At 49.4% G+C, this 15,473-nt stretch overlaps 1 protein-coding gene across 3 annotated transcripts in view; it reads right to left on the minus strand.

The window, feature by feature from the left end:
* LOC144773668 (uncharacterized) overlaps window positions 1-15,473 on the minus strand; it is a 106,165-nt gene that overhangs the window by 63,502 nt on the left and 27,190 nt on the right. For 2 of the 3 annotated variants that reach the window (XM_078658816.1, XM_078658815.1), the window contains exon 4: window positions 2,535-2,666. The exons of the other annotated variant lie outside the window; for it this stretch is intronic. In XM_078658816.1, the coding sequence (XP_078514942.1) occupies window positions 2,535-2,666 (132 nt within the window). The remainder of the gene's footprint in view (window positions 1-2,534; window positions 2,667-15,473) is intronic. 3 annotated transcript variants of the gene reach the window in all.

Below are 15,473 nucleotides of genomic sequence, written 5' to 3' on the forward strand. Positions count from 1 at the left end.
AAAGAATGGGGTTGGAAAATAGCAATGATCCTCTTGGTTCCAATATTTGCAATATGTGGCTGTTTGGGGATACACTTTATACCACCTTTGTGTTCTCTTTGTCTAAACTTGTTGCGCCCTAAGACTATGGACTCTCAAATCACAAAAATAAGAATGATGTACGATAAAGAGATACAGGACATTATGGACATTGAAATAAATTGACAAGCTGGCTAAGTTATGTTCAAAGGGGCGACTGTTACACATAAAACGACAAACATGAACATTGCCTGCGCCATCTTGCTTAGCGAGAGCCTCTGCGTGCGCATATGCGGCAACCATTTTAGACATCGCGGCTATTTCGTACTCTGCTGGTCACCTATGTTTCACTCTGACCTCGTTATCATCCCCAAACGCTCTGACTAAACCGGACTGATGTGCTGGGGGCTGTAAAACCTTATCATCATGACAAGGCGCCGGTGCCACTTCCCGCCCCAAACTGGTTAGTCCTTTCATCTCCGTGCACGGACAAGTCCTTTTGATAACCTCCCTCACCGCACCTGGCTACTCAATCCGGTCCCAGGTACTAGCCGACCCTTGCGGACATGGTTTATTACCCACAAACGGCAGGACTTGTTTCGCTGAACAAAGGGACCCGATTTAATCAATGGCGCAAACCCTTAGATGTGACCGATCCCACGTGTTTTTAGATCCTGTCGGAATGTCCAGCTGCGAGATAGCGATTATCTGTTAGATCTGGGTGGGGGACGATGTCTGCTGGGTTTGTGTGGGAATCTGGCGGGGATTTCAAGGATGTGTAACCATGCTAATAAACTTATGCAACATACCAAAGAACTGTATAAAAAGCCGAGCCATGGAGATGCACAGTTAGAGCACCTCCCTGAGACATCCCGGTGTCTGAGGGAATGTGTTCTCCTCTGGAGTAATAAACCTTTTTCTTGCCTTCCAGTTGCCAGCGCCTGCCTCTTTATTTTAAGAAAGAACTAGAAGTGAATTAAAGGTGTTTTGTGCCGAGCAGCATTGGTGGTCTTAGGAGAGTTGCTGCTTTTCACAATATTATATATACTAAATATCTTCAATACCTAGACTTTTATGGGTCTACTATAATGTATTCTACTTTTATGAATGTATATACCTTTAATCTCTCAATAAAGAATTACGACACAAAAAAACAACAACATTGCATCAGACAAAAAAACGGGGTTAACCATAAGAAGCATATCCTACTTTCCTACAGTGGGATAGATTGGTGTGGGTAGGTTGGAGTGTGGTCAATTGGGGTAGATTGTATTGGGCTAGACTGTCATTGAGAAGACTGAGTGGGGGAGAGGGTGGTAGATTGAGTGCAATGGATGCAAGTGGGGAGATTGGTGTAAATTTGGGTGGGGTAGATTGAATTGCGGAATATTGGGATAGATTAGGCAGGGTAAATTGGAGTTGTGTAGATTGTTGTGGAGATGGGTAGGGGGGGTGGGGGGGTAGGAGTGCGGTAGACTGAAATGTGTGTTGCTCCAGGCAAAATACTGCGATATTGAACAATTGTGTTTAACTGGATAGCCGCTTCATTCCTTAGTCTGTAACTGCAAAACCGAGAAAGCCGGTCCAGGTTTCCTTTGCATGCCAATACTACCATGGGCCAATTGCCGATCTAAGCGGCTTCCTCTTTTTTAATTGTCATTTAGCCACACAAGCGATAGGTTTCAAATTTGCCAGTAGATAGCGCAGAGTGCACGGGCAGTGAGTCCTGGTTTTTAAAGTTGCTCTCACTTTAAAATCTTTTCAGATCAGGGCTTTTTACAGTGAGCGTTTTTTTGCTGCCGCTCACATTCTTCTGGGAAAACTTTGCTTCCAAGTGCGAAGGAGAAGCAACAACAGCGACTGCAAAGGAGAGTGTGGTGGGTTGGGGAAGCAACATGGAATTTGGAGTCCGTGAAATTTGCTGGTTATTGCAAAAGAAATAGGAACGGAACCTGTGCGGCAAGCACTCAGCGAGCTTAAACACAATCAAAGGGTGGCGGGAGTTGGAGGTAAAGAAAAAACAGATGGGGAGGAGAAGGAAAAGGAGAGTGAAAATTTTAAAAAGGAGCAGCGGTTGGACAAGTGCGAATGAAGGATTCGAGAGCAACGTGGAAGCGAATAAATGGTAAGCCTGCGGGCGGGCTGTACCCACTAACTGTGAACAACAATGACTTAAAGCGGCAGCGCATGCACGGTCTCGCTGAGGCCTAAAACGGACCGGATTGTGGGAAAAGCTTTAAATTGAATTTGGAAAAATTTAATTAAAAAAAACACTAAAAACGTTGCTCGTAGACAAGCATCAGTTCAAATGTACTTTCTGAAACAAAATGTTGATCTTTAAGAAAATAGGTGGATCCGTAACATGCAAGTTTGGATATATAATCCCCCCCCCTCCTCTTCCCTGTGTTTGTGAACATCCTATAACAGGAGAAAGGTGGACGCGCAAGTATCCTGCCTCACTCTCTGTAAATGTCAACTAAAACCAGGATCAGCATGATGAAACCAACAAAGCATACCTTGTCAAGGGCCTCCTTAATGTCGCTTATGGACTGGGACATTTCCTCCACCGTGGTCAGCGAAAATTCACCCTGGGATTCTGAATCCTCACTGTGAGCATTAGCGGCATGATCGTGTTTGATCACACGTCTCTACGTTAAACAAAGAGGAGGAAGACAGAAATACAGAATGATTTCAGCAAGAGTGACACGATCGGCAACTCCCCAGATAAACAGCCCGCGCTGTAAGGCGTACGTAAGCCTCTCCTGTGGGGCCATGTAAAGCTGGGCTGGCGGTACAAACAAAAAACCAATGGCACTATGCACCCCTTGGCTTATGCAACGCAAGGCTTCAGATTTTTGATGCAATTTAGATTTTGTATATTTATTTTATTTGGGGTTTTTCTAAAGTGCAACTGGCTTACCACCCTTGATTGGCCTCAAATGATTATAACACACCAATTCATTGAATTTCAAATACAATAAAAAAAAAGGAAAATAAACAGTTAAGTTGAAACACAATGAAAAACAGAGCCAGTGGAGGTTAATTTACATCCGCTGCAGTTATTATTGGGACCACTACTATGACCCTTTTTGAAAAATCTGCAAATCATTTTAATTAAAGAAAACATACGACCAAGACTGATCCTGAAAGGGTTTGTGCAGACTGGTCAAGAGGGAGAGTTACAAATAAGGACTATTTTCATTCAAGCCACCCAAGACATTTTGCACAAACATTCATGGTAAACTGCTGGAGAGAATCGTGCTGAACGAGGCATGAAGGCAGGGAGCAGTCCTGCTTAGTCTTTTTTACGTCTCCCCTGCTGAACATCTCAAGCCATCTGGCTGCAAAAGGACCGCTGTGAACTTACAGTGGGCTTACACCCACCCGTGGCTTTCCATTGGTTGGCTTTATTGCACTAACATTCCCTGGTTTCTTATTCAATGGCTTACCTTCCTCTTCTTGCGTTTGTCCCGCCCCTTGAGCATAGCATCTTCACAAACCTTTTGATTGGCTGACTTGTATCTTTCCACTGCTCACGTTTGCTGAACTGCTCTTATGTTTTTCTTTTAACATTCCACAACAGTGCATATGGTTTTCTAGCGCTCTAACTTGTGTGCCGATTTACTGCCCTCAAATCACCGTCCTCACACTGCGCCACCCCCCACCATCTCTCCCTCCCCCATCTGTAGAAGCACAGCAAAGAGCATATTTGTACTTGGGTATTCTTGAGCAAAAGACTTTAAGGGTTTGCTTTAACTCCTACATTCCACACATGGTGTGAACGCTCAAGCTTTGGCTCACAAAGGCATATGGTGCGGGTGGGGGGTTGGAGAGGACCACATACTGCACTCAATCAACTGGTGTCTGAGGCATAAAGTGTACTGCACATGACCCTTCTACCAAAACCGAACAAAATCGACTGCCACCAGCTACTTCTGGGGTGGAACCGAGGGAGATCAGAAGTCCACAAGCAACAGCGTAGACTCCCCTTCAAAGAGAGGAGACATTGGGAGCAGCTTTCTGCCCCATATGATGCTCTTGGTGACAGTCACTTCCTGGCCAGCAGACCTGTGGGGAACTAGTGGCTCCGGTACGATCGGTCAATGTCTTCCACATGCGTCTTTGAGTGCGATACGCCTTCTTGCGGATAAGGCGGGTTCATTCTGGTAGGTGCAGTTCGGCTTCTCGAGCTAGCTCCTAAACTCTCCTGCTCTCCACCAGTCCAGGCAACTGGGAAACTCTACAGACTTTGTTGAATGCACCTTCTGGTAGGAGAGAAGTCTGTGCCTCTAGCTTTCTCTTCTACACTTGTGCACATGACTCCTTTTGGCATTCTTTGTAGGTCTTATTTTTATCTGAACTTTTTAAGTGTTTACTAATGTAATTTTTTTTTCTAAAGTAGACTACTGGACATGGATGTTATCAAGACTTATTTTAAGCACCAAATCGAATCTATGTTTAGAACCCCCTCTACCACCTGGAATAAACCTCGACTGCCCACCTTTGCTGGAGTCAACTGCAAAATGAGTTATCTGTGGCGCTTTACAGGATTTTTTTCCCTAACAGATACTGCAGGCCTTGGCCGGCACCAGTCTGCCATCTACGGCAACTGCATTCATAGTAACTTACAGCCCAATGCATCCAGAAGGACCCGGACACTTGTAAGGAAATACAGTCTCCTCTTACCTCACTATAGCGTCTGTGTTCCCGCTCTCCATCTAGGTGACACCAGCAATGCTCCTCTGCTGTCCAGAGGACGCAACCCTCCCCCATTTTTTACTCTGGTTCAGGCCGTCGGCTTCCAGGACTGTATCACTTTTGCATGGCACGCGATCAATCCTCGCACATATAAAGCAAACGGGATGTCTGAATTCAGGATTCTGGGTTCATTGTGAGCAGCAAAACCGCAGATTAAGGTGTCCTTTAGTGTGAATTAATGTCTCACCGGAAAAAGCCTATTACTATAAGCAACCATGGTTCGCTGTCCCCAGCGGTAGTCAGACAAAATATCGAAATTAAAATATCGATATACAATAATATCGATGTTTTAATATCGATGGTATAGTATATCGATGTGCCATAATATCGACAGACAGAATATCGAGATTAAGGTATGTTAGTAATATCGAAATTTTGTTGTTTAGTGTTATGTATTTTATTTTGTTGTTTATATGTTTGCTAAATATGTTTAGAAATGTATGTTTGAAAATTAGTAATTTTGTTAACATTTTGCGTTTTAGTATTAGAGCGGGTTGTGGGTTTATAGGGGAATAGGGTGGGAAGTAATTTAATATTAGTTAATTAATTAATATAATTTTGTACACATTTTTAATTAATAATTAATTGGTAATTAATTAATATTAATTAGTTAATTAATTAATATATGTTTTGTAAATAGTTTTAATTAAAAGTTAATTGGTAATTAATTAATATTAATTAGTTAATTAATTAATATAATTTTGTACACATTTATAATTAATCAGTAATTAATTAATATTAATTAGTGAATATAATTTTGCACATATTTTTAATTAATAATTAATTGGTAATTATTAGTTAATTACATTAATTAGAGTCATTTTTTAATATATATAATTTTTTGTTATTGTTAATTATTTGGGGAAAATTAATATTAATTAGTAAATTAAATTAATTATAGCTAATGTGCTAATATATTTACTTTATTGTTATTGTTAATTAATAATTAATTGGTAATTAAATAATGTTAATTTTGGGTAAAGGAGTATTTTTAGGGTTGAGGGTCAGTTTTCAGTTCTTGGGTAAAGGGGTATTTTTTGGGTTCAGGGTCAGTTTTCAGTTTTTGGGTAAAGGGGTATTTTTAGGGTTCAGGGTCAGTTTTTGGGTAAAGGGGTATTTTTAGGGTTCAGGGTCAGTTTTCAGTTTTTGGGTAAAGGGGTATTTTTAGGGTTCAGGGTCAGTTTTCAGTTCTTGGGTAAAGGGGTATTTTTAGGGTTCAGGGTCAGTTTTCAGTTTTTGGGTAAAGGGGTATTTTTAGGGTTCAGGGTCAGTTTTGGGTTTTTGGGGTACAGGGGTATTTTTAGGGTTCAGGGTCAGTTTGGGGTTTTTGGGGTACAGGGGTATTTTTAGGGTTCAGGGTCAGTTTGGGGTTTTTGGGGTACAGGGGTATTTTTAGGGTTCAGGGTCAGTTTGGGTTTTTTGGGGTACAGGCGTACAGGGTAAAAATAAAATAAATGTAAATTTAATTTAAATCAATTAAATGCAATTAAAAAAATAAAATTACATTAAATTATTAAGTTTTTAATTTATTTTAAATGTAAATGTATTCGTTTTAATTATGTTTTAATGTTTTTATTTAATATTTGTTAAATTATATGTATTTTAAAATTATTTTTACATTATTATTAATACATTTAAAAAAACGATATTTTTAATTTCGATATTTTTGTACTTACCTTTATGAAGATATGACTCCGATATTTTTGATTGATATTTGTGTCGATATTTTTGTATGTAGATATTCTGTCTGTCGATATTATGTCATACATTCGTCCCCAGCATGCTCGATGCATGAAACCGGCGACAGACCGTAGTCCCCTCTCACGGAGACTGTATGCTCAGTTCGCCCCTCCTAATTTAGGACAAGCTAGAGGAGGCACTCGCAGAAGGATAGACTGTAAGACTGCTAGGGCCCAAGCGAGCAGGTGCTAGAGGAGGCACTCGCAGAAGGATAGACTGTACGACTGCTAAGGCCCATGCGAGCAGGTGCTAGAGGAGGCACTCGCAGAAGGATAGACTGTACAACTGCTAAGGCCCATGCGAGCAGGGGCTAGAGGAGGCACTCGCAGAAGGATAGACTGTACGACTGCTAGGGCCCATGCGAGCAGGGGCTAGAGGAGGCACTCGCAGAAGGATAGACTGGACGACTGCTAGGGCCCATGCGAGCAGCGGCTAGAGGAGGCACTCGCAGAAGGATAGACTGTACGACTGCTAGGGCCCATGCGAGCAGGTGCTAGAGGAGGCACTCGCAGAAGGATAGACTGTACGACTGCTATGGGCCCATGCGAGCAGGGGCTAGAGGAGGCACTCGCAGCAGGATAGACTGTACGACTGCTAGGGCCCATGCGAGCAGGGGCTAGTGGAGGCACTCGCAGAAGGATAGACTATACGACCCAGGGCCCACGCGAGCAGGGGCTAGAGGGGCACTCGCAGAAGGATAGACTGTACGACTGCTAAGGCCCATGCGAGCAGGGCTAAAGGAGGCACTCGCAGAAGGATAGACTGTACGACTGCTAAGGCCCATGCGAGCAGGGCTAGAGGAGGCACTCGCAGAAGGATAGACTGTACGACTGCTAGGGCCCATGCGAGCAGGGCTAAAGGAGGCACTCGCAGAAGGATAGACTATACGACCCAGGGCCCACGCGAGCAGGGGCTAGAGGAGGCACTCGCAGAAGGATAGACTGTACGACTGCTAAGGCCCATGCGAGCAGGGCTAAAGGAGGCACTCGCAGAAGGATAGACTGTACGACTGCTAGGGCCCATGCGAGCAGGGCTAAAGGAGGCACTCGCAGAAGGATAGACTATACGACCCAGGGCCCACGCGAGCAGGGGCTAGAGGAGGCACTCGCAGAAGGATAGACTGTACGACTGCTAAGGCCCATGCGAGCAGGGCTAGAGGAGGCACTCGCAGAAGGATAGACTGTACGACTGCTAGGGCCCATGCGAGTAGGGGCTAGAGGAGGCACTCGCAGAAGGATAGACTGTACGACTGCTAAGGCCCATGCGAGCAGGGGCTAGAGGAGGCACTCGCAGAAGGATAGACTGTACGACTGCTAGGGCCCATGCGAGCAGGGCTAGAGGAGGCACTCGCAGAAGGATAGACAGTATGACTGCTAGGGCCCATGCGAGCAGGGGCTAGAGGAGGCCCTCGCAGAAGGATAGACTGCTAGGGCCCATGCGAGCAGGTGCTAGAGGAGGCCCTCGCAGAAGGATAGACTGTACGACTGCTATGGCCCATGCGAGCAGGTGCTAGACGAGGCCCTCGCAGAAGGATAGACTGTACGACTGCTAGGGCCCATGCGAGCAGGTGCTAGAGGATGCACTCGCAGAAGGATAGACTGTACGACTGCTAGGGCCCATGCAAGCAGGGGCTAGAGGAGGCACTCGCAGAAGGATAGACTGTACGACTGCTAGGGCCCATGCGAGCAGGGGCTAGAGGAGGCACTCGCAGAAGGATAGACTGTACGACTGCTAGGGCTCATGCGAGCAGGGCTAGAGGAGGCACTCGCAGAAGGATAGACTGTACGACTGCTAGGGCCCATGCGAGCAGGGGCTAGAGGAGGCACTCGCAGAAGGATAGACTGTAAGACTGCTAGGGCCCATGCGACCTAGGGCTAGAGGAGGCACTCGCAGAAGGATAGACTGTACGACTGCTAGGGCCCATGCGAGCAGGGGCTAGAGGAGGCCCTAGCAGAAGGATAGACTGGACGACTGCTAGGGCCCATGCGAGCAGGGGCTAGAGGAGGCACTCGCAGAAGGATAGACTGTACGACTGCTAGGGCCCATGCGAGCAGGTGCTAGAGGAGGCCCTCGCAGAAGGAGACTGTACGACTGCTAGGGCCCATGCGAGCAGGGGCTAGAGGAGGCACTCGCAGAAGGATAGACTGTACGACTGCTAGGGCCCATGCGAGCAGGGGCTAGAGGAGGCACTCTCAGAAGGATAGACTGGACGACTGCTAGGGCCCATGCGAGTAGGGGCTAGAGGAGGCACTCGCAGAAGGATAGACTGTACGACTGCTAAGGCCCATGCGAGCAGGGGCTAGAGGAGGCACTCGCAGAAGGATAGACTGTCAGACTGCTAGGGCCCATGCGAGCAGGTGCTAGAGGAGGCCCTAGCAGAAGGATAGACTGGACGACTGCTAGGGCCCATGCGAGCAGGGGCTAGAGGAGGCACTCGCAGAAGGATAGACTGTACGACTGCTAGGGCCCATGCGAGCAGGTGCTAGAGGAGGCACTCGCAGAAGGATAGACTGTACGACTGCTAGGGCCCATGCGAGCAGGTGCTAGAGGAGGCACTCGCAGAAGGATAGACTGTACGACTGCTAGGGCCCATGCGTGCAGGTGCTAGAGGAGGCACTCGCAGAAGGATAGACTGTACGACTGCTAGGGCCCATGCGAGCAGGTGCTAGAGGAGGCACTCGCAGAAGGATAGACTGTACGACTGCTAGGGCCCATGCGAGCAGGTGCTAGAGGAGGCACTCTCAGCAGGATAGACTGTACGACTGCTGGGGTCCAATGCGAGCAGGGACTAGAGGAGGCACTCGCAGAAGGATAGACTGTACGACTGCTAGGGCCCATGCGAGCAGGTGCTAGAGGAGGCACTCGCAGAAGGATAGACTGTACGACTGCTAGGGCCCATGCGAGCAGGTGCTAGAGGAGGCACTCGCAGAAGGATAGACTGTACGACTGCTAGGGCCCATGCGTGCAGGTGCTAGAGGAGGCACTCGCAGAAGGATAGACTGTACGACTGCTAGGGCCCATGCGAGCAGGTGCTAGAGGAGGCACTCGCAGAAGGATAGACTGTACGACTGCTAGGGCCCATGCGAGCAGGGGCTAGAGGAGGCACTCGCAGAAGGATAGACTGTACGACTGCTAGGGCCCATGCGAGCAGGTGCTAGAGGAGGCACTCGCAGAAGGATAGACTGTACGACTGCTAGGGCCCATGCGAGCAGGGGCTAGAGGAGGCACTCGCAGAAGGATAGACTATACGACCCAGGGCCCACGCGTGCAGGTGCTAGAGGAGGCACTCGCAGAAGGATAGACTGTACGACTGCTAGGGCCCATGCGAGCAGGTGCTAGAGGAGGCACTCGCAGAAGAATAAGACTGTTCGACTGCTATGGCCCATGCGTGCAGGTGCTAGAGGAGGCCCTCGCAGAAGGAGACTGTACGACTGCTAAGGCCAATGCGAGCAGGTGCTAGAGGAGGCACTCGCAGAAGGATAGACTGTACGACTGCTAGGGCCCATGCGAGCAGGGGCTAGAGGAGGCACTCGCAAAAGGATAGACTGTACGACTGCTAGGGCCCATGCAAGCAGGGGCTAGAGGAGGCACTTGCAGAAGGATAGACTGTACGACTGCTAGGGCCCATACGAGCAGGGGCTAGAGGAGGCACTCACAGAAGGATAGACTGTACGACTGCTAGGGCCCATGCGAGCAGGGGCTAGAGGAGGCACTCGCAAAAGGATAGACTGTACGACTGCTAGGGCCCATGCAAGCAGGGGCTAGAGGAGGCACTTGCAGAAGGATAGACTGTACGACTGCTAGGGCCCATGCGAGCAGGGGCTAGAGGAGGCACTGGCAGAAGGATAGACTGTACGACTGCTAGGGCCCATGCGAGCAGGGGCTAGAGGAGGCACTCGCAGAAGGATAGACTATACGACCCAGGGCCCACGCGAGCAGGTGCTAGAGGAGGCACTCGCAGAAGGATAGACTATACGACCCAGGGCCCATGTGAGCAAGGGCTAGAGGAGGCACTCGCAGAAGGATAAACTGTACGACTGCTAGGGCCCATGTGAGCAGGGACTAGAGGAGGCACTCGCAGAAGGATAGACTGTACGACTGCTAGGGCCCATGCGAGCAGGTGCTAGAGGAGGCACTCGCAGAAGGATAGACAGAACGACTGCTAGGGCCCATGCGAGCAGGTGCTAGAGGAGGCACTCGCAGAAGAATAAGACTGTTCGACTGCTATGGCCCATGCGAGCAGGGGCTAGAGGAGGCCCTCGCAGAAGGAGACTGTACGACTGCTAAGGCCCATGCGAGCAGGTGCTAGAGGAGGCACTCGCAGAAGGATAGACTGTACAACTGCTAGGGCCCATGCGAGCAGGGACTAGAGGAGGCACTCGCAGAAGGATAGACTGTACGACTGCTAGGGCCCATGCGAGCAGGGGCTAGTGGAGGCACTCGCAGAAGGATAGACTATACGACCCAGGGCCCACGCGAGCAGGGGCTAGAGGAGGCACTCGCAGAAGGATAGACTGTACGACTGCTAGGGCCCAAGCGAGCAGGTGCTAGAGGAGGCACTCGCAGAAGGATAGACTATACGACCCAGGGCCCACGCGTGCAGGTGCTAGAGGAGGCACTCGCAGAAGGATAGACTGTACGACTGCTAGGGCCCATGCGAGCAGGTGCTAGAGGAGGCACTCGCAGAAGAATAAGACTGTTCGACTGCTATGGCCCATGCGTGCAGGTGCTAGAGGAGGCCCTCGCAGAAGGAGACTGTACGACTGCTAAGGCCCATGCGAGCAGGTGCTAGAGGAGAAGCTAATGGTGCGCTTGACCATCAGCGCACCATTAGCAGCGCTCCTACTCTCAGCGCGCTCTTGATTGCTGCTTTCTTAGCGTTTTTAAAAGCCCGTTTTTGGTATTTGTGTTAATTTTGTTTAAATTGTTTACCCTGCTTTTAACTTAGTTGGCCTTGGCCTTCGCCTACCTGCAATAATATCCCCTCACTCGCACTCTAATTGGTGGAACCACCGCTCTTTGCGGGTCCCTTCGTCCCCGTTTTTTGCCGGCGGCCATCTTAGGTTGGGTAAGAGGTTGTACGTGCTAGTCCTCTCTCTCTAGGAGGCGACTAGGGTTTATAATCAGCCATGTCCACGCGCAGCGGAGACGTGCAGCGGGGATGCCGGAATATCGCCGGAGTTTCGCCAGAGTCAAGCCCGTCTGTGCCCGTCCGGGCACAGACGGGCTCAGTGCATGCCACTCTGCTCAATCCATCTAGACTTCTGGCCCCTCCCCACAGGTATTCACGGGACTCACTGCTCTCGCTTCGCGCACCTAAACTGCCTAGTTGCCGTTACTACTGGGTTGAGGGTACTGCTTTCAGACATTGTCTTGGATAGTTGTGTGATTTCAAATTCACTCACTATGGCTCTGCTTAATTGCAGATCACTGCCTTGTCACGCGATGGAAATACACTCCCTCCTTTTGGACCACTGTCTGGATGTGTTATTCCTGACGGAAACGTGGTTGACCGCGTGTTCGGGTCCCGACATTGTCAGTGCTCTCCCGCCGGGATATCTCATCTTCCATCTTGATAGACCGGATGGGAGAGGGGGTGGAGTGGCCATCGTGTATAGAGACACATTCGTGTGCAAGGCTGTAGACTGCGGTATTACCAACTCTGAAAGCTGTCATTTCTCCCTCGGCATATCTTCTTCCGCCTCCATCTCCGGCCTCCTTTTGTATCGGCCTCCTGCCACGCTGGGGAACTTTGTTGATTCTCTCATTGAGGCCATTATACCAATAGCTGCTGCTTCGTGCAATTTTGTACTTCTTGGGGATTTTAATCTTCACTTTGAGGACCCCAATGATGTTGTAGCAAGAGATTTACTGAGCTCGCTTGGTGCACTTGATCTTCACCTCGCTCATTCGGGATCCACTCATAACAGAGGTCACCAGCTTGATGCTGTTCTGGCCAACACTATCAACCTGCAAGCCCTCCAGATGTTGGCCCTTCCCTGGACGGATCACCACCTTATTCCTTTTAGCTGGTTGTTGAAGAACCAGGGTGATCCCGTGCCTAGACAACATACTGTGGAACGACTCTGGTCGAGGCTGCCGGTTGATAGGTGGGTTGAAGAGCTAGCTATTTCTCGCCCTGACCCTGTAGATGACCCTAATATTGCTGATCAACACCTGGCCAATTGGCTCACTAACTCTCTTGATCTACCGATTCCTAAAAAAAGGAGGTTTATCAGGGAGAGAAGAATCGCCTCTGCCCCCTGGTACACCCCGGAACTTAGGAGTTGTAGAACTTCTTGCAAAAGGCTTGAACGTGCATGGAGAAGAGAGCAGACGGAAGAAAGCCGGGCTAACTATAAAAGAGAGATGAGGAAATATAAAAGTGCACTGAAGGATGCCAAAAAGAAGTTCTTTAGTGATAGGATTGAGAGGGCAAGCAATTCTCCAAGAGAATCGTTTAAAATTTTTAAAGAACTCTTGAAAGCCCCTGTCCCGCCAGTCGTGCATGCTAATCCTAAAGATAAATGTGAGGAACTGGCTAGTTTCTTTCATTCAAAAATAGATACTATCCTATCCTCTCTGCCCGCTATGCCTCAAATCTCTGAGCCGGCTGCCGGCCCAATAAGCTGTCCGACCGAACTGGTCTCCTTTGGCCCCTTCTCGGAAGAGGAGGTCATAAAGGTCTTGTTGGAGATGAAGAGTGGATCTCCGAGTGATCCAGTGCCTATGAAACATCTAAAACTTGTGGCTAGCACTCTGTCAGCTCCGCTGACCGACCTTATTAATCTTTCTCTCTCGCATGGCATAGTCCCTCAGAGATGGAAAAGGGCTGTAGTAAAAGCCTTACTGAAAAAAACAGGCTTAGATCCTGCCAACTTGACCAACTTCAGGCCAATTTAGCTTCTGCCGGGGTTTTCTAAAATCACCGAGAAGCTGGTTAACCGCCAGCTGTCCTACCATCTTGAGTCCAACCACCTGTTGGGAGACTCCCAGACTGGTTTCCGTCCCGGCCAGGGAACGGACACAGTCCTGCTGGCGGTAGTGGAGGAAGCAAGGAGCACTCTTGATTCTGGAGGATCAGTGGCAGTGATCCTCCTTGACCTGAGTGCTGCCTTTGACACCGTGAGTCATCAGGTGCTCCTCCAACGCCTGTCAGAGGTAGGTGTCTCAGGGACGGCCCTGAAATGGTTGGGATCTTTCCTCTCCAACCGTTTCTACCAGGTCTGGGAAGGGGCAGAGCAGTCTTCCCTATTCCCTCTTCAATGTGGAGTCCCGCAGGGCTCATCGTTGAGCCCTACTTTGTTCAATGCATACATGACTCCACTTGAACGAGTGGTAGCCCCTTCGGGGCTGAAGATCATCAGCTATGCTGATGATACTCAGCTGGTGGTGGGGCTCACTCAGCTGGCGGAGCAACCCAATGTATTACATGACTGCCTGGCCAATGTCTATCAGTGGATGTCCAACTCGGCTCTTAAGCTCAATGGAGGAAAAACTGAGCTGATGCTCCTGGGTAACTCCAGTCCCTCCATTATTGCCAGCTGTTGGCCCCGGTCTCTTGGCGACCCACCATCCCCCAAGAAAGAGATCAAGTCCTTGGGAGTATGGTTGGAGGAAGATCTGTCCTTCAGGACTCACGCCAGGAAGACTGCAGGGGTTTGCTTCGGTCTACTGAAGTCAGCCCGAAAGGTGCTACCACTGCTTCCGGATCCAGCTAAGAAGCTTTTGATGCGTGGTTTAATCCTTTCGAGGCTTGACTATGGAAATGCCCTGTTTCTTGGTGCCCCCGAAGCGACCTTTAAAACTCTCCAACAGGTGCAAAACGCAGCTGCCAGAATCGTGATGGAGATCCCTAGAAGGCAGTCTGCTGTCCCGGCCCTCAAAGCGCTTCACTGGCTCCCTGTTAAGGAGCGGGTGAAATTTAAGGCGCTGTGTACGGCCCATAAAATTCTACATGGCAAAGGCCCCCCCATCCTTTTTAATATGGCCCGTCCTTATAAACCTCCACGTCTTCTGCGCTCGGACCAGCAACATCTTTTGCGATCTGCGAGAGTTAAGAGAGCTCGGACTGGGGGCAGGCGTTTCTCGGTACAGGTGGCATCTCTGTGGAACTCTCTGCCCCTTAAGATCCGCTCAGAGCCCAAGATCCTACTATTCAGGAAACTTCTTAAGACCTACTTGTTTCCACAGTAGTGAGTAATCGAGTCTTTCCTTCTTCTTGGTCTGTCGCGCCGGGATGCCCCCGGGTAAGCTGAGCGCGTTACAAGTTTCATATAATAGAAGGATAGACTGTACGACTGCTAGGGCCCATACGAGCAGGGGCTAGAGGAGGCACTCACAGAAGGATAGACTGTACGACTGCTAGGGCCCATGCGAGCAGGGGCTAGAGGAGGCACTCGCAAAAGGATAGACTGTACGACTGCTAGGGCCCATGCAAGCAGGGGCTAGAGGAGGCACTTGCAGAAGGATAGACTGTACGACTGCTAGGGCCCATGCGAGCAGGGGCTAGAGGAGGCACTGGCAGAAGGATAGACTGTACGACTGCTAGGGCCCATGCGAGCAGGGGCTAGAGGAGGCACTCGCAGAAGGATAGACTATACGACCCAGGGCCCACGCGAGCAGGTGCTAGAGGAGGCACTCGCAGAAGGATAGACTATACGACCCAGGGCCCATGTGAGCAAGGGCTAGAGGAGGCACTCGCAGAAGGATAAACTGTACGACTGCTAGGGCCCATGTGAGCAGGGACTAGAGGAGGCACTCGCAGAAGGATAGACTGTACGACTGCTAGGGCCCATGCGAGCAGGTGCTAGAGGAGGCACTCGCAGAAGGATAGACAGAACGACTGCTAGGGCCCATGCGAGCAGGTGCTAGAGGAGGCACTCGCAGAAGAATAAGACTGTTCGACTGCTATGGCCCATGCGAGCAGGGGCTAGAGGAGGCCCTCGCAGAAGGAG

Source organism: Lissotriton helveticus, chromosome 8, assembly GCF_964261635.1.
Source record: "Lissotriton helveticus chromosome 8, aLisHel1.1, whole genome shotgun sequence".
In the NCBI taxonomy this organism is placed as follows: Eukaryota; Metazoa; Chordata; class Amphibia; order Caudata; family Salamandridae; genus Lissotriton; species Lissotriton helveticus.